The sequence below is a fragment of the Salvia hispanica genome, chromosome 5 (assembly GCF_029641045.1).
Source record: "Salvia hispanica isolate PSC_SH4W2 chromosome 5, Shi_PSC_v1, whole genome shotgun sequence".
NCBI lineage: Eukaryota > Viridiplantae > Streptophyta > Magnoliopsida > Lamiales > Lamiaceae > Salvia > Salvia hispanica.
Genome location: NC_142696.1, coordinates 42,404,202 through 42,426,828, shown reverse-complemented (window position 1 = coordinate 42,426,828; position 22,627 = coordinate 42,404,202). Strand labels below are relative to the sequence as shown.

Sequence of the window (22,627 nt, the reverse complement as noted above, 5' to 3'; positions counted from 1 at the left end):
CAAATGCATTCATATGCTAGTGCAATTAAATTTATATATTGCCACATCGATACGTCAAAGCGAGACTTTTCGTTGTTAATTTAATTTAGCTAATCGCAACTATGTGTTTATTTTCATTATTTCACATTCAAATTAATATTAATAAATTTTGGAATTCTAAAAACGTAACTTATCTATCTCTTCTTTTTATTCATACGCGCTTAGGTAATTTTTTTAAAACTCATTAAGCTAGCAAGAGAGAGATGGCATATGCAGCTGTGATTTCTCTGAAGCAAACTATACATCGCCTTCTTAACTCTTCTCACACTCCCATTCCATCCTCAAGTCGAGAAATCCTTGAATTTGCTTCCAAAGAAATCACATCCTTGCAAGAATTTCTCAACGAATTCTACCACGACAACAGCAAGATATGGAACGCTTTGGATGCCGAAATCAGAGAAGCCGTACAAAAAGCAGAAGATGCCATCGAATCAAATCAGTTTCTCGAATCGAGGCGAGAGATACATTCCTTGATCCAAACCACGGCGAAGATAAAGAAGGATTTCACTCCGTCATCACTCGACGTTGACGAAGATGATGATGATGCAGCTGATTCACCAACCAACGATGTCGGTTTTGAAATGGTAGGATTATCAAACGAATTAGCCGAAATAAAAGACTACCTGCTCAAACCAACGAGGCCCTATGATTTTGGGGTTTACTCCTACGTCGGAAAGAGAGGCTCTCTCAGAAGCATGGTCGCAAAACACCTTTTCGACCAAATATTCGTCGCAAAAGAAGAGCCCTTCGACTGTGGCGCATGGGTGACCCTAGGCAGAAACTACCAAATCACTGAAATTCTCAATAATATCATCGCCCAAGTAGATGATCAAGCACGAATTGATCATCATGATATGGTGAAATTGAGGAAGGATTTGTATGCGAGGTTGAAGGGTCGGAGATACATGATTGTGTTGGATGATGTAGACGACGTTGAGGTTTGGGATGAGTTGAAAAACTCATTTCCAGAGCAACACAACGGCAGCCTAATCTTGCTGACCACAGGGCTCATCGAAGTTGCCCAATATGCAAAAAGTTTTTATATTCACGAAATGCCGATTCTGTGGGATGAGTACATGTGGGATTATCTTCGATTGTTGATGTTCGGGTGCGAGAAGGAGATAGATCCAGAAATGGAGAAAGCTGGGAAGCAGATTGCTGAGAATTGTGGAGGAAGTCGAATTGCGTTTGCTAGAGTTATCCTCTTCCTATGCAAATTCGACATGAATCCAGATCATGAAAGCTGGAACAAGCTAGCTGCGGATGAACATCACTCCATATTCGTCGTCCATGATGAAGTCTCCGAGGTACCATCGCCAACCTATTTTCGCTTTCTGTCTCACAACTTTTAAGTAAATACATATACAACTAAATTGATCGATTTCATCTAGTCACTAAAAGGAATTGGTCTTTCTCTATACATACCTTCGTGCTGTTTTATGCAAAAAAACTTTGGGTTAAAATTAACACCAGAATATATACTCAATTTTCCTGCAAGGTTTGTAAAATCAGAGAAGACTCATATGCGCATACAGGTGACAAAAAGATGAAAATCACATCTCCACTTGAGATCTCTTTGGCTGTTAAGCTAATCAAGGAGTATCTTTTTCCCCAAACATACTTTCCAAAATCAAAAATCATGTTCATCTGTGGAATGGCAGGTATTGGAAAGACTACTTTTGTTAAGAATCTTTTCGAAGATTCCTCAGTTTCGCATCACTATGACCACCGGGTGTGGGTGGCTCTCGGCCCAAAATATAAGCCAGAGGAAATCTTGATCGATATTCTAGCTCAATTATATCCTCAAATCGATAGAGAACGTGTAAAAAATGATGCAAAATTAGCTGCAGATTTGTGTATGGAAATGGAATTATCAAACAAGAGATGCTTCATTGTGTTAGATGATATGTGGAAGCCAGAGTCCTTGTACCACTTAAAAACTTTATTTCCAAACATTAGAGCTAAAATCTTTGTGACAACCCGGCAACCTGTGCTAGGTCCATTATTTGGGCCAGATGATAGGTTTCTCATAGTGCGCTTACTAAATAAACAAGAAAGTTGGGATCTTCTTTGTCAAAAGGTGTTTGTTGGTGTGTCATGTCCTGCTCGGCTATAGGAAGTTGGCAAGAAAATTTCAAACAAATGTGAAGGTCTTCCTCTGTTGATCCTCACAATTGCCAATCTCTTGTCAAAAGCTGAGAAAACACTAGAGTATTGGAGCATGGTAGCAGAGGAAAGAAATTCAGTTTTCAAGGATGCATATGATCATATGCATAAGGTGTTATATCCTAGCTATCAGTACTTACCACAACATCTGAAAGCATGTTTTCTCTATATGGGACTTTTCTCACGCAACGATGAGGTCCCAGTGTCGAAGCTCATTGATTTGTGGGTTGCAGAGGGATTTCTTGAGCCAGATCCTTGTCAGACTTTACAAGTTTATGCTCGAAAATGTTTGATGCAGATTGTTAATCGAAGTCTGGTTATGGTCCAATGCAGGGACTCCGATCCTGACTCTAGTAAGACATGTAGACTTCATTCTGTGTTTTGGCATATGTGTAGCCGTGAAGCTGAGAAGAGCATGTTTTTCAATGCTTACACTGTACAAGGTTTAAAGAAGGAGCTTAGGAGAGTGTGCATTCGTAATAACATTTTGTTAGGCATCAAACATGAGCATAACTCAATGTTATACACACGTTCTCTCTTATGCACTGGCCCATACCATCAATATCCAGTGCCAATACCTTTTAGGTCGAGGCTGCTGAGGATAGTGGATGCTATGTCAATCCGTTTATATGAGTTCCCAATTGAAGCTGTGGAACTCATTCATCTAAGGTACCTCACCCTCACTTGTGACGGGAGGATTCCTGCTGCTATATCCCAACTCCGCAACCTAGAGAAGTTGCTTGTAACAAGGCATTTGAGCACCAAGTCACTTGAAGATTCTTCAATCTTGCCCACGGAAATTTGGGGTATGAAAGAATTGAGATATCTTCGGGTTGAAGGGTGCAACCTACCTAACCCAAGTAGTGATGAGGTGTTAGGCAACCTCTCTACACTATTAGATGTGAACATTGATAGTTGCACTGAGGAGGTTCTTCGAGTTGTTCCAAATCTAAAGAGGTTAGGAGTGCGAATCCAGCTCGAGCCGGGAGATGATGGCAAGTCCTTCCATCACTTGAATAACATTTCTAGTCTAGGCAAACTGGAATCATTTACTTGTGTGGTTGTGAATCCTGACTTAGATACTGTGACTCCACCTGTTCCGCATTCCATGTTTCCAGTGTCTCTTAAGAAGCTGAGTTTGAGTGGGCTAGGATATCCATGGAGTTACATGGACATAATTGGCAGACTACCCAATCTTGAGGTGCTCAAATTACGATGCTTTGCCTTTCAAGGACCAGTATGGGAAACAGATTATGCCAGTTTCGGCCAGCTTAAGCTTCTCTCACTAGAAGATACTGATCTAGTGCTGTGGCGAACAAGAAACCCAAGCCTTTTTTCTCTTAACTATCTTAGAATTAAACATTGCTATAACCTAGAAGAGTTCCCTGCTTACTTGACTTGCAGTGTTCGAATGCTTCAAGTAGCTGATTGCAGCCCTTCAGCTGTGACATGGGCAGAAAAAATGAAAGAAAATGATTTGGAGAATAGAATAGAAAAGCTAACAATTGATGTCCATTCTTCATGGGATGATGAGAATCTCGACTCATGACTGCATGCTTACAAAGGTTAGTCTCTTCAATTCAGTTTTATACTTTTATACATTCACTAGTATCATATTCCTATCATATTCCTACTATACAGTTCCTACTATATGTGTTTCTTTTCATAAGTATAGTATTTCTAATGTTTTCTTATGTATACCTCTTTTGGAGTTATTAGTATATTCTTTTGAAGAAGTTGATCTACTATTTTATGATAGAAACTCACTTTCCCCAGATTTGTAAAGCTTGAGCATATAGTCTATCAATATATCCTCTTTTTAAATTGGTTGAAATAGATGAGTATAACTCTATGTTATGAATTCATTGGGCAGAGGAAATGAAAACAGGAACATCATGCCAGCTTACAAGAAAAAAGTCACTAGAGACTAAACGAAAACTTCAAATAATGACCGAGTTGGTTCAATATCAAGGCTCATTTTCAGTTTGAGATTGATTTATTTTTGCCACGGGCGTGGCTATGATACGTGTAAATGGAGGATCGAGAAACTGCTACTGATGGAAGATGTTAGAGATGGAGTTTGTTGGAGAAGCAGTTATCAGTTCAATAACAAATGTCAACAAATAGCTATGTATACATCTTCTATAGTCAATTAATGAATCAGAACTTCCTAGTCTATCCTCTCTTATCTCTGTACTCTCTCTGCAAATCTGCAATCAAGCTCTTAAGCTCTTAACCTAATCCTTCCCTGCATCAGGTTGATTAGAATTGATTTAATGTTAGTTTAAGAAGAAAAAACCAACTATGTTTTCTTTTTATAATTTGTGGAAAACTGCAATAGCAGTCTTGTAATCATAGGGTGGTTGCAAACTTGCAATATCAACAAGTTTCAGTCTAATATATTTATCTCTGTTCCTATTGTTTATGTTATTAGGCTTTTGTATTTTGGGCTTTGGGCTTAGGCCTTTAGTAATAGGGATAAGGAGCCGTGATACAGCGCAAAGCTGATACGGATTAGTCCATTATAGTAAAACAATTTTTCGTTTAAAACAAAGTCATATTTGTATTAAATAAAAAAATTAATTTAATATAAATTCAAGAATATTAGAAATATTCCAATTAATAAATAAACATATTAATGAAATTTATTGGTCAAAGGAAAAATTAAATGTGCCAACGACACCTTGAAGAAGAATAAGATGGCGAGTCATTTAGAAAATAAGACCAAAAAGCCTACTAAACCCTAGATGTCATCTAAATTCTAAACCATAAAACCCACGGTACCTTAACCCAAAGCATACAAGCCCATTCTCCTCTCTATCTATGACTAAGTGTCGTTAAATTTAGAGGAAAAAATCATAAATAAAAGAAAATTAATTATTGTAAATAACTCTAAATTCAAAATAGAAAAAGAGAGTATACATTTATTTTATTTTATTAAAAAAAATTAATAAAACTCACCCGTTTGCCCACCCACCTCCTTCCTCGCCACCATTGCCCAGTAGCGGATTCACATGGTCTCTAGGTGGGACATATGCCCACTCAATTTTACCAAAAGTATTTTGTTCTATTAATTTGTAAATTTAGTCAAATTTCTTTGTAAATGTACCCTCTCAATGGTGGGACAAATGCCCACTCAATTTTTTACCAAAAGTATTTTGTTCTATTAGTTTGTAAATTTAGTCAAATTTCTTTGTAAATGTACCCTCTCAATTCTTCAAAATTTCCTCACGTATATCTTTTCCACCCATAAATTGAATTTCTGGCTCTAACATTACTGTCGCGGCCATATCAAACACACACGTTTCACATTTGCACGAGAGCTTAGGATAGGAGAGACAACTACCAACACCTATTTTATATTATTAGGTCAAAACTAATAAGGCTATGTTACGTGTCATGGAATTTGGCCCATGGAATTGGAATTATAACATTTAATTCCAAATCCAATATTTGATACTGCAAAATATTTGGATTTGAAGTTGAATTACAATTTCAATTCATTCTCACAATTTAAATTCCACATTAAAATTAAGTAGATTAGAATCCAAATAGTTTAAAATTTTTGGGCACATTCACACAAACACAGACTATATCTAGAAACACGCTGTATGCACATACACACCTCATATCAATTATATCATTTTTATTGAACAAAAAATTTAAAATTGAATTACAATAATTTAATTCTGTCGAATTCAATTTCATAAAAATTATAATTCTAGTTCAATTCTTATTCCGCGTATGGAACGGATCCTTAGCTAATCTTGCTAGAAAAAAGAAAAACTCTTTTACCAAAGACACCAAAATTAAACTAATCTTATTGTCTTTCCTTCATATTCACATGAGATATTTTAAAGAATATCTGCCTTGACCGACACATCATATGGAATAGAAAAATATCATTTAAAAATCAGCAAAGTTGCTTTTTTAATTCAATTTTGTTGTGATGACAAATAATTGTACTAGCCAGATTTAACAATAATAAACATTAGCTATAGAGCTTCTGAATGGTCGAACCAAGTTTCAATTCAGATTATTCTTATACTAATCAACCAAAAAAAATAAAAAGAATCTTCCACACAATATACTAATACTAATACATTATATTCAAGTCTTAACACCAGCAGTTAACTCGAATATACAAGTAGCTAATACACATACATTTAATTATTCTAACCTGACTAGCTAGTCGTATAATATAATGATAAACTATGCTTCTCTTCGAAATCATAATGTTTCTATATTTTACATCATTTCACAGAACCAAGTAAAAGGCACAAAAAGAACGCAATAAAATATAAAAACCCCGAAAAAGAAAAAGAAAATAATTTAGATCAAGAATGAGGGGCTTCAACAATGGTTTCCAATGCAGGCTGCCATGATCTTTGCCTTGAAAACCTCCCAACTTGCAGCAGCGAATCACCACCACCAACTACATCAAGCTCCTCCACGCCATTGTCGTCTGAGCCACTCGGAAACAGACAGTTGAATTCAGGAAAAATCTTAGAGAAATTTGAGGCTGCCCCATGCTTCATTCCTTTAGTCGTCTTGTGCGTCAGATACTTGAGTTCTTCCTCCGTGAGGACGGAGTATAGCATTTCCATCGGCAGAAGGAAGTAGACCTGCCCGCTCTCCAGCTCTTCCTCCGCGCAAACGCCAGGCACTCGCTGCCCGACTTTCAGCTCACCGGACTCGCAAAGGAACTGCCCGGGGAACTCGAGCATGATTTCTGCTGCTTTGATTGGTGACCTTGTGTAGACCAGCAATCTGCCGTCGCAGCAGAGGATTTTTACTTCGTTGGTGCCGATGATTGAAGGAGCACACATTGCTACATTGCCCATTTTTTTGAGGAGAGAGGAGAGGGAAGGAGGGAAGGGGAGGTGAGAGTGTTTAACTATTTATATAAGGGTTTGATAGTTATGGCACCTTTAAGTTTAGACCTGTCTGTAAATGAAAATTTTGTATTAGATTTACATGTATTGGTATGAAGGATGTGTGTGATGGTTGTTGAGGAGAAAGGACAAGGGAGAAATTATTAATCTAAATTGTTGGTTATGTGTTCTATGTTGTATAAAGAGTATATTTCATTAATTAGGATATTGTTTAAGCAAGCTGCATACAATGAAATCATCAAAGTAGCTATTGACAGGGTGATTTAGGGAATATAAAATGGAGAACATTATTAAGTAGGTAGGCTGTGTACAAAGTATTGGTGCAACGAATGTAGATGATTTGAGGATTTGTATACGACAAATTGGAGTTTGAAGTAATTAATGTAGAAAGTTGTAATGGTTCTTAAAATCACAAAATTACCATAATTTGGTATTTTATGAATTTAAAACTCGATAGTTAATAATACTTCAACTTGCACTTTAATGCAAATTTCTAGTGAATTTGAACTTTTTTTCTTAAATTAAATTTGACGTGGCACGTTAGATTATGTAATTGAACAAAACTGTCAACATAAGAAACGACGCCACTTTTAATGAGTGTAAACGATATCGTTTTGTACGTTACTTGAGTTTAAAATCTCTCTCAAATTTTGCCGAATTTCCAAATCGTGGAAAATTCATCACAATGCATAAATTCATAATTTTTGCGATTAAATTTTAAGTTTGTGGGAATACTAAATTTTGTCCGATATTTGAGATTGTATGGACCAATAACCCTTAATATTATGACTCTACTTATTAATTTGCTAAAGATGCATGTTAGTATGTTTATATGTTCATTTGTCTTTTAGCAAAACATGTTTCATGCTAGGGTTGATTTGCTATTTATCTGGTCCCATTATACATATATGAGGCATTTCAACTGGACCCTTTGAAAATAAATTGTGTTTGTCCGCTGAAATATGTATGTAGTGAAGACGACTCTTCCAACAATCAACCACAAAAATTATATTACAACGAGAATTCATTACTGCTAGGATCTAGGATCTAGGATCGTCGACTGCACATTATTAGATCATTGTTGAAAAAGCGTACTTCTAACTTTTGGGCCGCAAACTACAATTATTACATAAATATTCTAACTGATTAATGAGTATGTGAGAGGATAGCTAGAGGCATATAAGATATGATCCTAAATTGAAATCACTTGTTTTGGCTTAAAGTGGTTAGATTAAATTATACTATTGCTGCAAGCACATGGTAAGGGATGGAACTACCGTTGGCTCTATTCACAAGCCACACAAGGACAACACCAAACCAATTATAGGTGATGGTATCACTTATTTCTTTGCTACTTTTCTATTTGTCTACTCACCAAACTTGATTGCTCTAATTAACAATCCCCTACTTACAAAAAAATTGAGAGGAAGTCATAATCATGAAAACATTGAAGAAAAATTTGATGAGCTGTTGAAGAGGGAATCTGAATACTTATTTAGATCTTAGGTTAACTGTTAATAAATTTGTCAATATCCCACCACCATCCATAGGTAGGAAGTCACTATCAAGTTCAATTCCAACAAATTCACCAATATAAATAGTACTCCTGATGCTTGTTTTTGAACTATTATGAGGAAATGAGTATACAAGCATGTTATTAGGGAATTTGGTTACAATTACATACGAATGTGACCAAATTAATACTGTATTTTAGTGCCAAATAAGGAATTAGACTACTTACACCCGCTTCAAATTTTCAATTCCACAGTTTTATAGGATTAATTTAGGGGTGGCGAAACGGGTTACCCCCGGGTATCCGCACCCGATAAGTCGGGTACCCGTATCCGATTTTAGCCAAATTGTTGTCCCGATACCCGCCCCGCCACATACCGGGATTACCCGATACCCTGTCGGGTATCCCGTACCCGACATTGCGGGTACCCGTACCCGACCCGAAATCCTAATAAAAAATTTGAAAACCATAACAACCGTTAATGTTACCTAATTTACTTTATTAATATCGATGGTAAACGTTGAATAGATTGAGCATAAAAGTTAGGGAACACTCTATAGCTAGTTCGGTGAGTTTTCAATTGTATGTTCGTTGGAATATATAAATGTTACAAAAGAACTCTTAGATAAAGTACTTCCATTGTTTCACCTTAATAGAGGCATGCAATTTTCTTTACTCATTTTGGAAAAACAATAATAGAAATACTCTTCTCTACATTATTATCTCTCTTACTTTATTTTTCCTCCATTCTAATTATATATTTTTAATTTTTCAAAATGAGTGCGTATAAGGCTATTATTCTTTAACTATTTACTTGTTTTTTTTCTCCACTTTAACTATTTGAAACACGTCTATTAATATGGAACGGATGGAGTATTAAAAGATGGAATATGGCTAATACTAATAATAACGGGTATTATTGGGACTAACGGGTATACCCGCTACCCGTAAAACTCTAAAACGCACTACCCGATCCCGCCCCGTTTCTCGTTATCGTCGGGTAGTGGGTACCCAATACCCGGCGGGTAGCGGGTCGAGATGGGAATTACCCATTACCCGCTACCCATTTTGCCACCCCTAGATTAATTGCATATAAAAGCATCACCTTAGGCCCAAATCTGGTTTGTAACATGACTTTTTTAGCGGGTGTTCGGGATATTGTATCTCGGGATTAAATATATTCACTCTCACAATTCAATCCTAGGTGGATAATCATAAAATAATTAGTCATAGTTAACCTCCTTATGACTAAAATAATCTCACAATTCGATCCTAGCTAGCAAATTAAATCTTGTTATTATTTTATCTTGGAAACCAAACACCACCTTAATGTGTGGAACTTAGCCGATAGTTCAGTTTGTTACAATTGTAATTATTCCTAAATTAATTCGACATTTCAATTAGCTAATCTGCATGCCAGCATGGGCATCATACAACGCTAGTTTGACATATACAATGTGGATACCATGTTTGAAGTGATCACAACTACAACAAATTAAAAGTTTGGCAATTTTTTTTGCTAGTGTCAATTCATGTTGCAAATCAAATTTAGTTTTGGTTCCTTGACATGCACATAATTTTTTTTATACAGAAGGTGAATTAAAAGTTTGGCAATTTTTTTTTGCTAGTGTCAATTCATGTTGCAAATCAAATTTAGTTTTGGTTCCTTGACATGCACATAATTTTTTTTTATACAAAAGGTGTTACAGATTAAATATGAGAACTCATCCCAAAAGTCTATTGTAACGACAAATTTACAGTGCTGCCAAAAATTTTTATAATACACATCCGACTCAGTGCAGCTCTGCCTTCACCCCGATCCATTGGCCTTTTTCCAGAAAATAAAAAGAGATGGAGGGAGAATATTAGAGATTGGAAATGGAAGGCAAAAAGTCCAGAGATTCTCTTATGGTTGGAAGGAAGAGGTAGACAGTTGCTTTGGTAAGCTGAAATGAACAAATTCTTTGGGCCTATATATATTTACTAAAATAAGTTGGGCCTTTGATCTAAAATGTTGATAAAAATTAATTATATAGATTTACTTAATTTCAGATTCATTAAGTATAACTATTTTCATATTTTTAAATTTTTTTAACTATAATTTCATTCTATTTCTATTTAATTTACTGAATTTGTTAATTATTCATACATGATCGGCACAAAGAAATTTGAATTTTTTTTTATAAATGAATACTTTAGAATCAACTATCGCGCAAAAGAGAGATATTGCTACATTAATTGTAATGATTTCTTAAATAATTACTTAAATATGATATTTATTATTGATTAATTCTTTATTTTATCCGGCCCTTGAATTTTATCTTCTGGATTGTTCGTTAATCTATTTTTATTGGTCCATTTGATCGGCCACGTTGGTAACCGTTGGCTCATTCCCTAGGACTCTACTCTAAGTCAATGTGTTTCCTAATAAAAATACTAACGAGTTTCTTGGTATGATTGAATTTAATATGGACATAATGAAGTGAAGATGTGAATTGAATGGGGATTTCATTCCATTATTGTATTTGGTAAATGTAAGGAATACAAATAAAATGAATTTGTGTAGTGTGTGTGGTGTGTGCAATGTGTGTAGTGTGTATAGTGTGTGTGCAATTTGTGTGGATTGTGATTTTTTTTAATAATTAAAAATTCTAAACTTTTTATCTTATTATAAAATTTAACAATTACTATAAATTGAGTGATATTGAATTTAAATACTCCATAATAGTATGTTTTATAATTTTGTTAAAATCTAAAATAAAAATAAAAAAGGATGAAATGGAATGACCATTCCTTAGCAAAATGGAAGGAATTATTATGTCCATATAAAAAAATACCAAGCAAAGGAATGGAATGGTACGAAAGCCATTCCATTCGCCCATTTCATTCTACCATACACCAAGTATTATTAACTACACTGATATGATACTTTTTATTCATCTACAATATCACGGCAAGTATAGGGTGCTACTAAAAGTATTGCTATAACAAGCATCCTAAAATCAATGAACGCAGAGGAAAAACGAGCTTATTTGATTAATCATATCAATTCCTTATAAGGAACTAAATTCCACAAGCACGAAAAATTAATTAAATAATTCGGACAATAGAAAAAGATATATGCATGGTGAAGTGCAGCCGAAAAAACTTTTGAGTTGGAGCATAAACGGATCACTTGATATAGAAAATTATTCTCTCCCCAAAAAGTTTCTATTTATGCATAAATTCATCACCGTGATGCCGTTGTTGGTGGTTAATTAGTGGTATTCTTAAATCTATATCCTTCTAGTGGAAAAACTTTATCACAGAATGCTTCAGCATAAGCATCTTATCTCTCATTTTAATATCTGCAGTGCTCCTTTACCATATATATCTTGAATCTCATGAATTGATCATCTACTCAAAAGTAAAGATATTCAATCTGATCGTATGATTGATCTCATCATAAATGACAAATAATTCCATCCCCACTATTTAAGAATCAACAGTACTAGTGTTGCACTTTTATCTATACACACACTTACATTATATTATTATGAAAGAGTGATATGAGCATTATAATAATTAACACTAGACAACATTAGGGGATGATATTGGTTCATCTGATCTGGCAGTTGATGTGGCCTTGAAGCTTGATGATGATTTATTGTGTAAATGTGGCAGCTGAATTTTTTCTGCCTCTTTATGATCCTTTGTTTTACCCCATATCACCATGTACAACCCAATAACAATCACAACAGCTCCACTAACCCTGCAAATATTCCAATTCCATCAATATAATTCGATATAGATTTGACCTCGTAAACGAAAAAACCGTTTTCTATGAGCACTTTTTGTGCTTATAGACAACAGCTTAGTCCACCACAACGATTTTTCAACAAATACGTTGTAGTGGACGTTTTTTTCTTGTAGTATAGCTACTTACATTCCGACTCTCATTTGCTCCGCAAATATAAAAGAACTCATAATTGCGACGATGACCAAGCTCAAAGGACTGAATGCTGTCAGGAAAACTGGCCCTTTTGCATTTATCACCACTCCAGCAAGATAATAACCCAATCCAGAACTGAATATTCCCTGCACCGATACGAAAATAAATAAACAAAACATGATAATAACATACATTTTAGGTCACGTTAAAAAACAGTGATGCCTTACACCATAAACATAAGCCAATAGCTTAGTGTCCCATCCGAGAGCCCAAATGGCGGCATTGCCCCTCTCTACACCTAACGTGAGCGCAGTTCCAATCACTGTTCCCATCGTGCAGGCGGCTGCTGTGAGGGAAAGTCCGGCTGGATACGCCTTCAATGTGATTGCCTGAAGAATGTAGAAGGAGGAGTAACATAAACAGCTGGTTGTGATCATCAGAGCTCCTTTTATGGGATCTTCGCCCTCGTTTCCATTGGTGTGGGTGGACTTATGCGTCCACGGCAGCTCTATCACATGCCCTCTCATGAGGGTCACCATCATCGCTCCGCCTACGGTGATCAACGTTCCCACAATCTTCGCGTGACTGCGAATATCTTTCCACTTCACCTTCTCAATCCTACATTAAAAGTAAAAAAAATATAAAGTGCAACCTAGCTATAATCCGGTTGGCCCAAAGCTGACAATATCGTACCTCAAAATCCAAGCAAGTAGAAAAGTTATAGCAGGCAGAAGATTGCACATAGCTGAGATGAAAGTAGGTGATGAGTATTTGAGGCCGGCGTAGAAGGCGTTCTGGCCGATCACCGGGCTGTTAGATGTAATTAATTAAACAACAAATAGAGTTACAAAAACGCAGATAAATTTGTGTATAGTTTGTTTACTCAATTGAGCCAAGTAGTAGGATCTTGATGAATGTGGAGAGAGTGATTCTTGGCCTTGTTTTCCTGTTTAAGAAATTAATATGAATGAACCAAGAAAGAAAAGTGATTAACACAAAGAGTAGAAGATAGGAAACCTCTCTAGAAACAAGGCTAAAGGAATGAAGATAGCAGCTGCGAAAGCGTTTCTGTAGACTGAAAATGTGAAATGGCTGCTTCCTTGGTTTAGAGCAGCTTTGGCAACTATACTAAAACCTGCGTTACCTAATTGTAGGATTATTACACAAACGTATGGCTTCACTTTCTTCCAATCCATTGCTTAACAATGATTACTATGCTACAAACAATTAATTAGTTTCGATTGTTTATGGAGATCACTGATAAATTAATATATAGACTGAATGTCACACATAATAATTTAAATCTTTGGTGGAGGCAAAAGTGAGCTGCATGCATAATTAATTGACCCACTACTAAAGGTGTGACACTACAAATTGGAATTGGAATCTTACAATGGCGCCACGTGTAATATCACTGCTAAAAATATACTATATGAACATCCTAAAATCAACGTGGTCCATTTGATCAGCCACGTTGCTAAGAGCATCCACAGCGGTGTCCTTACGGACGGACGTCGATGGAGCCGCACGCAACTGCTCCGTCGCTGCGCTCTCGCCGTTGGCACGACGCTGCTCGATAATAAGAGCACGTCCGTGTCGCTGAGCAGGCTGACGTGGCGGCACACGATTGATCAACGGCTTAGCCGTTGGATTTTCCTTTTTTTTTAAATAAAAAATAATACCAAAAATTAAAAAAAATATATTTTTGGATTCTCAAAAAATAAAGCTATTTATTATCGTTTTTTTTATTTTTTTTAATCCCAAAATCATCTATAAATACATACATTCATCATCCACTTTTCACATCAAATTATCTCTCATTCATATTTTTTCATACAACTCATCTACATCTTCGTCATTCACTCAAACCCTCTCTAAAAAAAATTAAAAAATGGATTTCACCGATACCAATGCGGAAGCGGAGCGCGAAGAATACTATGAACAATTTCGTGCCGCCTATGTAATTTACATATTAATTTTATGAATTTAATTATGTAATTTTTAATTTTTAGGATTTTAATTAATGTAATTTTTTATTTTTAGATTTAAATTATGTAATTTTTAAATTTTTTTGTAATTTGTAATAGTATTCCGAGTATTGTTAATGCATTTAATTTTAATATTGTGGAAATGTTTTATTTAAATTGAATAATGGAGTGGTGAGACCCTTGAGCTTGTCCTTGAGGAAGAGCGTGGATGTGGGTATTGTGCTCTTGCTTAAGAGCACGGAGTAAAGAATGAATAAAAGTGGGTCCGGACCCACATCCGTACTCTTGCCAAAGAGCACGGATGTGGATGCTCTAACCTTGATCACTCCAAGTCAATGTAACTCTCGATGAAAATACTGATTAAATTGGAGACATTTTTTTTGTCATCTACAATTTCATCTCAAGTATACAGTGCTATTTGAAAGTATTGCTACGACTAGGGATATCAATCGGGCCAGCCCATAGGGTTTTAGGCCAACCCTATTCGAATTGCGGGTCAATCGAGTGCGAGCTAATCGGGTTGTATTTTTTCCGGTTATAAAAGTTCACCTCTAACCCTAAAAACTCGGGTTTCGGGCTAGCCCAACGGGTTAATCGGGTTTCTACAGATAAAATTAACATGCGATCAATCCAATAAATAACAGTGAAAATTAGTTATATATATAAAATGTAAAATATTTAATTATGATAAATTTGAGATATATGCTTTAACTCAAATATAAACATGATCAAATACTAATATTTGAGATATATGCAAAATAAAACATAAACATCAAGAAATTTTATAGCATGTTTTAGAAATTTAAATATATTTTTAGTGAATTTAAAGTTTCTAATTTATTTATCTATTATTATGTTGATAAAAATTTAATATATTTATATATTTAGTATATAAAATTGAAAGTTATTTTTTTTAGTAATCTAGTAAATGAAGGGTCGAATTAGAGTCAAACAAATAGAACGATAGAAATTTTATCGGGTTCCGGGACAGCCCATCAGATTTTCGGGTCCGGCCCAGGCGGGTTGTAGGTTAATAGGGTGCAGGTTAATCGGGCTGTAATTTTTTCGGACTATAAATTTTCAGCCCTAACCTTATAAATTTGACGGGCTATTCGGATCAGCCCACAGACTGCGGGCTACATTAACATTCCTAGCTTATGCAAACGTCCTAAAATCAATTAAAGCTATGGATAAAAACGAGCTTATTATTTGATTCATCATATCAATTCTTTCTAAGGAATTAAATTCTACAAACACGTGGAAATAAATTAATGATCTGAGTCTCAGACATAAACAAAGATATATACATGGTGATGTGCAGCCGAAAATACTTTTGAGTTGGAGAGTGAATGAGGGCATAGAAAATTATTGTTTCCACTACAAAGTTTCTATTTATACACATATATATTTAGGAGGTGCGATTGTTGTGGAATAATTAGTGGTATATATTCTTATTTCTTTTAGTGGGTAAACTTTTATCGCAGTGAGCTCCAGCATCTTCCCATTTTTGCACTCATTTGCAAATGGCAGTGCTCCTTTACCATAGACTCCATATATTTCTTGAATCTCAATTGATTATCTACTCAAAAGTAAAGAAATTGATCTCATCCATTAATAATTCCATGCATTCTCTGCCATGAAACACCCCACTAGTTATGAATCAACGTAACACTAGTGTTGCACTTGTTATATTATACTCCATATTAAATAGAGATATGAGCATTATACTAATAATTATCACTAAACAACATTAGGGGATGATGTTGGTGAGGCCTTGAAGCTTGATGATGATTTATTGTGTAACTGTGGCAGCTGAATCTTTTCTGCCTCTTTAGGATCCTTTGTTTTACCCCATATCACCATGTACAACCCAACAATAGTCACCACAGCTCCACTAGCCCTGCAAAATGTAAACGAAAAACCGGTTCTATAAGCACTTTTTGCGCTCATAGACAACGACAACGTTTCTTTTGTAGTATAGCTACTTACATTCCAACTCTCATTTGCTCGGCAAAAATGAAAGAACTCAAAATTGCGACGATGATCAAGTTCAAAGGATTGAATGCTGTCAGGAAAACTGGCCCTTTAGCATTTATCACCACTCCAGCAAGATAAAAACTCATTCCAGAATTTAATATTCCCTGTGATTGTATCACACAATATTAATAAATAAAATAATAACACATGGAGTACTAGTAGTATTTTAGATCATAAAATTAACATGGTGATAAAAAAAACAGTGACATGATGCCTTACACCATAAACATAAGCCAAGAGCTTAGCGTCCCATCCCAAAGCCCAAATGGCGGTATTTCCCTTCTCTACAACCAAAGTGAGCGCAGTTCCGACCACTGCTCCGATCGTGCAGGTGGCCGCTGTGAGGGAAAGTCCGGCTGGATACACCTTCAATGTGATTGCCTGAAGAATGTAGAAGGCGGAGTAGCATAAACAGCTGGTTGTGATCAACACAGCTCCTTTTATCGGATCTTCGCCAGCGTTTCTAGTGGCAGCATGGTTGGACTTATGCGTCCACGGCAACTCTATGGCACGCCCTCTTATGAAGGTCACCATCATCGCTCCGACTAAAGTGATCAACGTTCCCACAATCTTCGCATGACTGCCAATTTCTTTCCACTTCACCTTCTCAATCCTGCATTAATTAAGATTGCGGACAATATCATCATATATATATAGTAGTACTAATAACTGTTTGGTGATATGAGTGCGTACCCCAAAATCCAAGCAAGTAGAAAAATCATAGCAGGCCGAAGATTACATATGGCTGAGGTGAATGTAGGTGATGAGTATTTGAGGCCGGCGTAGAAGGTGTTCTGACCGATTACCGGGCTGTTACATGTGAACAAGTAAGTACACATAAACAAAAAAGAAGAAGATAGGTTTGTAGCTAGGTGGTTTACGTACTCAATTATGCCAAGTAGAAAGATCTTGATGAATGTGGAGAGAGTAATTGTTGTTGGCCTGGTTTTCCTGTTTAAGAGATGAATAGACAATATGAATGAAACAGGAAAGCGAATGAAACAGGAGTAGAAGATAGGAAACCTTTCTAGAAAGAAGGCTAAAGGAATGAAGATAGCCGCTGCGAAAGCGTTTCTGTAGACTGAAAATGTGAAATGGCTGCTTCCTTGGTTTAGAGCAGCTTTGGCGACTACGGTAAAACCTGCGTTAGCAAATTGTACGATTATTACACACACGTATGGCTTCACTTTCTGCCAATCCATCATTCTACTCCAAGCATGTACTGGCTTCGTCTTGTTTATTTATAGTAAATTTATATGCATTAACTCACTAATAAATTAATACACCGAATGACTCAATCGAGCATTATGTGAATCTTTGGTGGAGAATGGCGCCACGTGTATCACTACATTGTCACAGATAATAATAATAATAGTGGAGGGAGTAATTATGCGTTTGGTTCTCTATATGGACGATGGGCATACCGCATATGTTATGATTCGAATTTTGAATAGAAAGCAGATGTTTGGTGCCATTATGGAATGAAGATAGTTAAATTGTGATCAATTGCGTTATTTACGTCGCCAGATGTGTCGTTGCCCAGCAAAAGTGGCCCCGTTAGCCACGTGTCTTTATCATCTTCCCAGTTAGTCACCCCCAAATTCAATCAACGAACCCCCACAGTTTTACACAATAGCCATGGCTCTCTCCTCTATTCAGTCGATCCCGCCCAAACCCCCCTTCCCCATCCTAATTTAATCATTCTAACCCTAGCTACAAGCCATGGCGATCGTCACCGGCGATAGATATCTCGAATCACTCGTCAAATTCGTTGATTATCAGGCAGAGAAATTGATAGAAGGTACTCTGGTATTGAAATTGAATCCGGCGGGTTTGCGTTACGTGCAATCGAGGCTGGAGGCATTTAGGCAGATGGAGAGCTCGTTGGCCGGAGCTCCGGTTGATTATCTGCGCGCCTATGTGTCGGATTTTGGCGACCACCGCGCGCTCGTGCAGTTGCGGAGAATTCTTCGCCTGCTTCCGTCGTTAAAGGTGGTTTCTCTGCTGCCGCCCCTCCGCAGGGATCCGACGCCTCTGTCCCTTCTTCCATTCGCCAGTTTGAAGGTTTTGGAGCTCCGGGGATGTGATTTGTCGACGTCTGCAGCCAAAGGGTTGCTTGAGTTGAGGTTCACGCTTGAGAAATTGATATGCCATAAGTCAACTGTGAGTGCTGATTTTCGTATAATGATTGCCAAATATTTTACTTGCAACGTTGATCACCTTGAGTTCTTGTTTGATAATCAAAGAATTTGCTTTTAGCGTGGTGTAGGGGATTAACTTTAATGATATTTTTTTTTTATTTCTTCTGTTTTTCATGTTTAGCTGTGCAATATGAAGCTGTAGTTTAAGCATGTTGGGGAAATAGTGGTGTATGTCATTATTTTGCATTTTAGAATGGGACAAATTATAGTGTATTATTATTAATGCGTGGAGAATTGGTTGACATTTGATAGTTTTTAGGCCAATTTCTAATGAAGTCCTTGTTTTTCATTCAGCTCAGTGCACACCAACCAAGTATTGATCAGTTCCGCTAGATACAGTGTTTGATCTATTGTCATGTTGACCTTTCGTAATTTATTGATTGAAATTGTCTCAGGATGCATTGCGGCACATATTTGCGAGTAGAATTGCGGACATAAAGAATTCACCCCAATGGAACCGGTTGTCTTTTGTTTCATGTGCATGTAATGACTTGATTCTCATGGATGAGTCTTTGCAGCTGCTTCCTCTGGTTGAAACCCTTGATCTGAGTAGGAACAAGTTTGCAAAGATGGATAATCTCAGAAAGTGCACCAAATTGAAGCATGTGGATTTGGGATTTAATAACCTAAGAAGTATTGCATCATTACGTGAGGTAATTTCTGAAATCAGATGCCTAGTAACCAAGCCAAAAGAATATGTTTGCATTGTTGAGTTGATGACATGATTTCTTAGTGATAATAATAGTTCCAAAATTTTGGATACATCATTTAGCAGGACTCACCTAAGGTTATGGCAATCAGTGACCATATTAGAAGTAAAAACATACTTTCAACTGTACACCTTAGATAAGGAAGGTATATAGCTTCAATATGGAAGAAGGGACAATGTTTTGAAAGATCATTTATGCTTTATACAGTGAAGTAAACAAATCCAGTCTATCCTTTCAAAATAGAACTTGAAATCAATTTATCATCTTAGTTGGTCAGACATACAACTCAGCATCTTATTCTTAACGCAATTCTGTTTCAAAGTAACATAAAAATCTTACAGAAATGGTTCGACTCAGAGTATTGTAGTACTATTATAAGTATAATCTAACAAGTGGGTCCCAAAATTACAGTGTATACATGATTCTATTATAGTCTATCGCTTTCTTGAGACTGCCACACCTACTGCTGGAGTGTGGATGTTTTTATTTCCTTGATTTTCTTGTATTATTACCTGAAATGTGGACTCACATCCTGCTCTAGCCTCAAGTTAAATACTCATTTTTTGTTGCTTTTTTACTTGTTCATTCTGTAAAAGTATTGGTACTTTTATCTAGGGAATTGGCAGAGCCACTTTAAATGCTGATTTGTGCAGGTCCCCTGTCAGATTGTTAAGCTTGTGCTGAGAAACAATGCTTTAACTTCATTGCATGGCATTGAAAATCTCAAATCACTTCAAGGGCTTGATGTTTCATACAATATCATTTCTAACTTTTCTGAGATAGAGGTTCTTGCTGGTATCTCATCTCTTCAGAACTTATGGTTAGAAGGAAATCCTCTTTGCTATGCCCGATGGTTCCGAGCTAAAGTTTTCAGCCTTATTTATCATCCATATTTAGTAAGTCGCTGGTGACCTTTTTCAGGTTGTTATTACTCGATAGCATATGCATTAAATAAACTTTTTTCTTATTTATTGGAGCACTTATTTCAACTATTTTTGCTCTTTTGTTCACTTGAATAACTGATATGTTGGCATGTGCCGTAGCTTAAGCTGGACGAGAAGAAAATATCTGCTTTTGAGGATTGGAAGCGGAAAATAATAATTTCAAGTAGGCAGAAGCAGCCTGCAAGCTTTGGATTTTATTCACCCATCCGTTATGAAGCTGATTTAGAAGAAGATTCTCATACAAAGAAGGTAAGAAACTGCTAAATGGTATCATTATTAATGCTATGAAAATATTATTAGCAGACATTTACTGAGTTGTGAAATTTGTTAACAATATTTAATTACTTTTGTTTGATGATTTCAGAGGCGTTCACGTGTTGCATGTATTGAGAATGATGAGCGAAGCACATATATTGTTGACCCAGATTCAGTGTCATGTGATGATGATATTGAGAGCAAAGGAGAAACTGTGCATACAGAAGAAGAAGCTGAAATTGAAGATTTGATGGAAAGAATTGAAAATTTGAAGAAGCATCGTTCTTCTATGTGGTTGGAAGAATTTCATGAATGGATGAATCAAACATCAGAAACTGTTGGTGATGGCAATAGATTTAGGAGTACCATATCACATAGAAATAAAGAGATGTGTTTGAACAGTGAGACAGAGGACATTGACCAAGGCGAGACCTCAAGGTACCTCTCCGACTCTTTTCAGCTTTCTGGGGATGAGAGCAGCACAATCCTTCTAGGATCCGAGACATCCTTTGCAAATACGTCGGTTGTCAGTGCTCAACAGTATTTTGATCGAATCAGCGAAGCATCTTCAAGGTCTTCAAGGTTGTTCATGGGCCATTCTGGAGGGGACAGATCTGTTTTCAAGAATTTTAGTGAGAGTCAGGAAGAGCTGAGATACTTAAACAATGAAGGGAATATTCCTGCAGATGCTGTATACTTGAGATTTGATTCCCTTGAAATGCCCAGAGGGGATAATTCGAGTGCAGAAAACATGTATGTCCCTTCAACTACTGCAATGAATAATATAATGGGGTCCCGTTCTTCCTCAACTTTGCCGCCATCTCCACCTCATTACGAGGAGGATATTTTACATCGACGACACAACTTAGAAGAAGAATTTCTGCAGCTGTCTGCTGAATCATTCTCAGTGGCATCATCTGATAGTAATACAAGCTGTAGTGACCATGATTCTGCTCATGATGGCCCTTCGGTGTCTCATATTGATAGGTCTGTCGATGACAGTTCATCTAAAAAGAGTAATGATAATATCTTTATAGCTTCAACTGACGATGATACAAGTGATGCAAAGAAAAATGTGACTGATGTGTCAATTTCTCAGACTCAAGGAAATTGTGCTTACACAAATGGAAGAGAGATGGAAATTTCCCTTCCTGACAGTGGTAGGTCTTTAGATGATATACAAGATGATGAAAGTTTAGGACTTTTTAAGGGGAAGAATAGACACAGAAGGAAACCCAGTAAAAGGATGATTTCCTTATCTGAGGAGGATGATGTGAGAGGAGATACTGAATCTTCAAAGAGGTCAGGTGATCACGTAGAATCCTGCTGAAGTAAAGTCTCATGAAGCCAAAAATAAATGTTGGGCTTTGAGCTATGGAAATCCAGTCTGGATAGTAACAATGATGACAGCACCCAACGTATTTGGCTAGTATAACAAGGGAACCAGATCTTGAGTTCAACAATTGAAATTAACAAAAAGATGGTCATACTTGTGATCTTTCTAGTTTTCCTTCTCATCCAACTTGTGGCTAGAGTATGGTACCTTCCAGGATTGCTGTTCATGTATGAAGGGCCTCTGCCTCTATACACTGAAGATCTCATGCCATTTTCTTTCCTTTGGGCAGGCATATCGGAAACGTGATCTAAAAGATAAAAACATGCTTCTGATATCAAAGCATGGAGGTATGAGTTATTCTCCGACTTTCTGACCTTGCTGAATACAATCCACGCCTAGTCTGCATCTTAACAGCTTATTCTGAGATAATAAGGTTTTGGTTTTTGCTTGAAATTCTTGCCCATTCTGTGATTTTTTCCATTTTTTTTACTGTGCGTTGTGCACTTGTAGTTGTAGCTGGTGATCTTGCCTTGGTAGTACAATTTTGTGGCTTGTATTTGATTGATTCATTTATATATTGTAGTTAAATGATGCAGATATAAACATCTTGAA

At 36.5% G+C, this 22,627-nt stretch overlaps 6 protein-coding genes across 6 annotated transcripts; 3 read left to right on the top strand and 3 right to left on the bottom strand.

Annotated features, from left to right (window-relative positions):
* Positions 1-218: 218 nt before the first annotated feature.
* Positions 219-4,533, top strand: LOC148926876 (putative late blight resistance protein homolog R1B-8). Its single transcript, XM_089058557.1, has 3 exons — positions 219-1,346; positions 1,538-3,770; positions 4,079-4,533. The coding sequence occupies exons 1-2, from the start codon at positions 243-245 to the stop codon at positions 2,153-2,155; spliced, it is 1,722 nt and encodes a 573-aa protein (XP_088914683.1). The 5' UTR covers positions 219-242; the 3' UTR covers positions 2,156-3,770; positions 4,079-4,533.
* LOC148926877 (putative late blight resistance protein homolog R1A-4) lies at positions 2,261-3,754 on the top strand. The gene has a single exon (XM_089059276.1). The coding sequence runs from the start codon at positions 2,261-2,263 to the stop codon at positions 3,752-3,754; it is 1,494 nt and encodes a 497-aa protein (XP_088915402.1).
* Positions 4,534-6,402: 1,869 nt separating the features above from the next.
* LOC125189307 (DUF4228 domain protein) lies at positions 6,403-7,135 on the bottom strand. Its single transcript, XM_048086596.2, has one exon. The coding sequence runs from the start codon at positions 7,047-7,049 to the stop codon at positions 6,543-6,545; it is 507 nt and encodes a 168-aa protein (XP_047942553.2). The 5' UTR covers positions 7,050-7,135; the 3' UTR covers positions 6,403-6,542.
* A 4,885-nt stretch (positions 7,136-12,020) lies between these two features.
* On the bottom strand, positions 12,021-13,785 carry LOC125187037 (WAT1-related protein At2g37460-like). Its single transcript, XM_048083546.2, has 6 exons — positions 13,562-13,785; positions 13,428-13,490; positions 13,238-13,354; positions 12,772-13,162; positions 12,539-12,690; positions 12,021-12,364 (listed from the first exon to the last, which is right to left on the bottom strand). Exons 1-6 carry the CDS (start codon positions 13,738-13,740, stop codon positions 12,184-12,186), a joined length of 1,083 nt encoding a protein of 360 aa, XP_047939503.1. The 5' UTR covers positions 13,741-13,785; the 3' UTR covers positions 12,021-12,183.
* Positions 13,786-16,122: 2,337 nt separating this feature from the next.
* LOC125187038 (WAT1-related protein At2g37460-like) lies at positions 16,123-17,793 on the bottom strand. The gene is made up of 6 exons (XM_048083547.2): positions 17,593-17,793; positions 17,455-17,520; positions 17,263-17,379; positions 16,789-17,182; positions 16,522-16,673; positions 16,123-16,432 (listed from the first exon to the last, which is right to left on the bottom strand). The coding sequence occupies exons 1-6, from the start codon at positions 17,772-17,774 to the stop codon at positions 16,273-16,275; spliced, it is 1,071 nt and encodes a 356-aa protein (XP_047939504.1). The 5' UTR covers positions 17,775-17,793; the 3' UTR covers positions 16,123-16,272.
* Positions 17,794-18,008: 215 nt separating this feature from the next.
* On the top strand, positions 18,009-22,620 carry LOC125186543 (uncharacterized). The gene is made up of 5 exons (XM_048082924.2): positions 18,009-18,732; positions 19,166-19,423; positions 20,134-20,376; positions 20,524-20,673; positions 20,789-22,620. Exons 1-5 carry the CDS (start codon positions 18,292-18,294, stop codon positions 22,007-22,009), a joined length of 2,313 nt encoding a protein of 770 aa, XP_047938881.1. The 5' UTR covers positions 18,009-18,291; the 3' UTR covers positions 22,010-22,620.
* Positions 22,621-22,627: the final 7 nt, after the last annotated feature.

Excerpts from the sequence above, each read along its gene's own strand:
- LOC148926876 (XM_089058557.1), top strand. The coding sequence starts at position 243 with ATGGCATATGCAGCTGTGATTTCTCTGAAGCAAACTATACATCGCCTT. Across the intron at positions 1,347-1,537 it reads TCCATGATGAAGTCTCCGAG|GTTTGTAAAATCAGAGAAGA; the intron begins GTACCATCGCCA and ends TTTTCCTGCAAG.
- LOC125186543 (XM_048082924.2), top strand. The coding sequence starts at position 18,292 with ATGGCGATCGTCACCGGCGATAGATATCTCGAATCACTCGTCAAATTC. Across the intron at positions 20,377-20,523 it reads TTATTTATCATCCATATTTA|CTTAAGCTGGACGAGAAGAA; the intron begins GTAAGTCGCTGG and ends CATGTGCCGTAG. Across the intron at positions 20,674-20,788 it reads AAGATTCTCATACAAAGAAG|AGGCGTTCACGTGTTGCATG; the intron begins GTAAGAAACTGC and ends TGATGATTTCAG.
- LOC125187037 (XM_048083546.2), bottom strand. The coding sequence starts at position 13,740 with ATGGATTGGAAGAAAGTGAAGCCATACGTTTGTGTAATAATCCTACAA. Across the intron at positions 13,355-13,427 it reads CTACTACTTGGCTCAATTGA|CCCGGTGATCGGCCAGAACG; the intron begins GTAAACAAACTA and ends TACATCTAACAG. Across the intron at positions 12,691-12,771 it reads TATTGGCTTATGTTTATGGT|GGAATATTCAGTTCTGGATT; the intron begins GTAAGGCATCAC and ends GTATCGGTGCAG.
- LOC125189307 (XM_048086596.2), bottom strand. The coding sequence starts at position 7,049 with ATGGGCAATGTAGCAATGTGTGCTCCTTCAATCATCGGCACCAACGAA.
- LOC148926877 (XM_089059276.1), top strand. The coding sequence starts at position 2,261 with ATGGTAGCAGAGGAAAGAAATTCAGTTTTCAAGGATGCATATGATCAT.
- LOC125187038 (XM_048083547.2), bottom strand. The coding sequence starts at position 17,774 with ATGATGGATTGGCAGAAAGTGAAGCCATACGTGTGTGTAATAATCGTA. Across the intron at positions 17,380-17,454 it reads TTTCTACTTGGCATAATTGA|CCCGGTAATCGGTCAGAACA; the intron begins GTACGTAAACCA and ends CACATGTAACAG. Across the intron at positions 16,674-16,788 it reads TCTTGGCTTATGTTTATGGT|GGAATATTAAATTCTGGAAT; the intron begins GTAAGGCATCAT and ends ATACAATCACAG.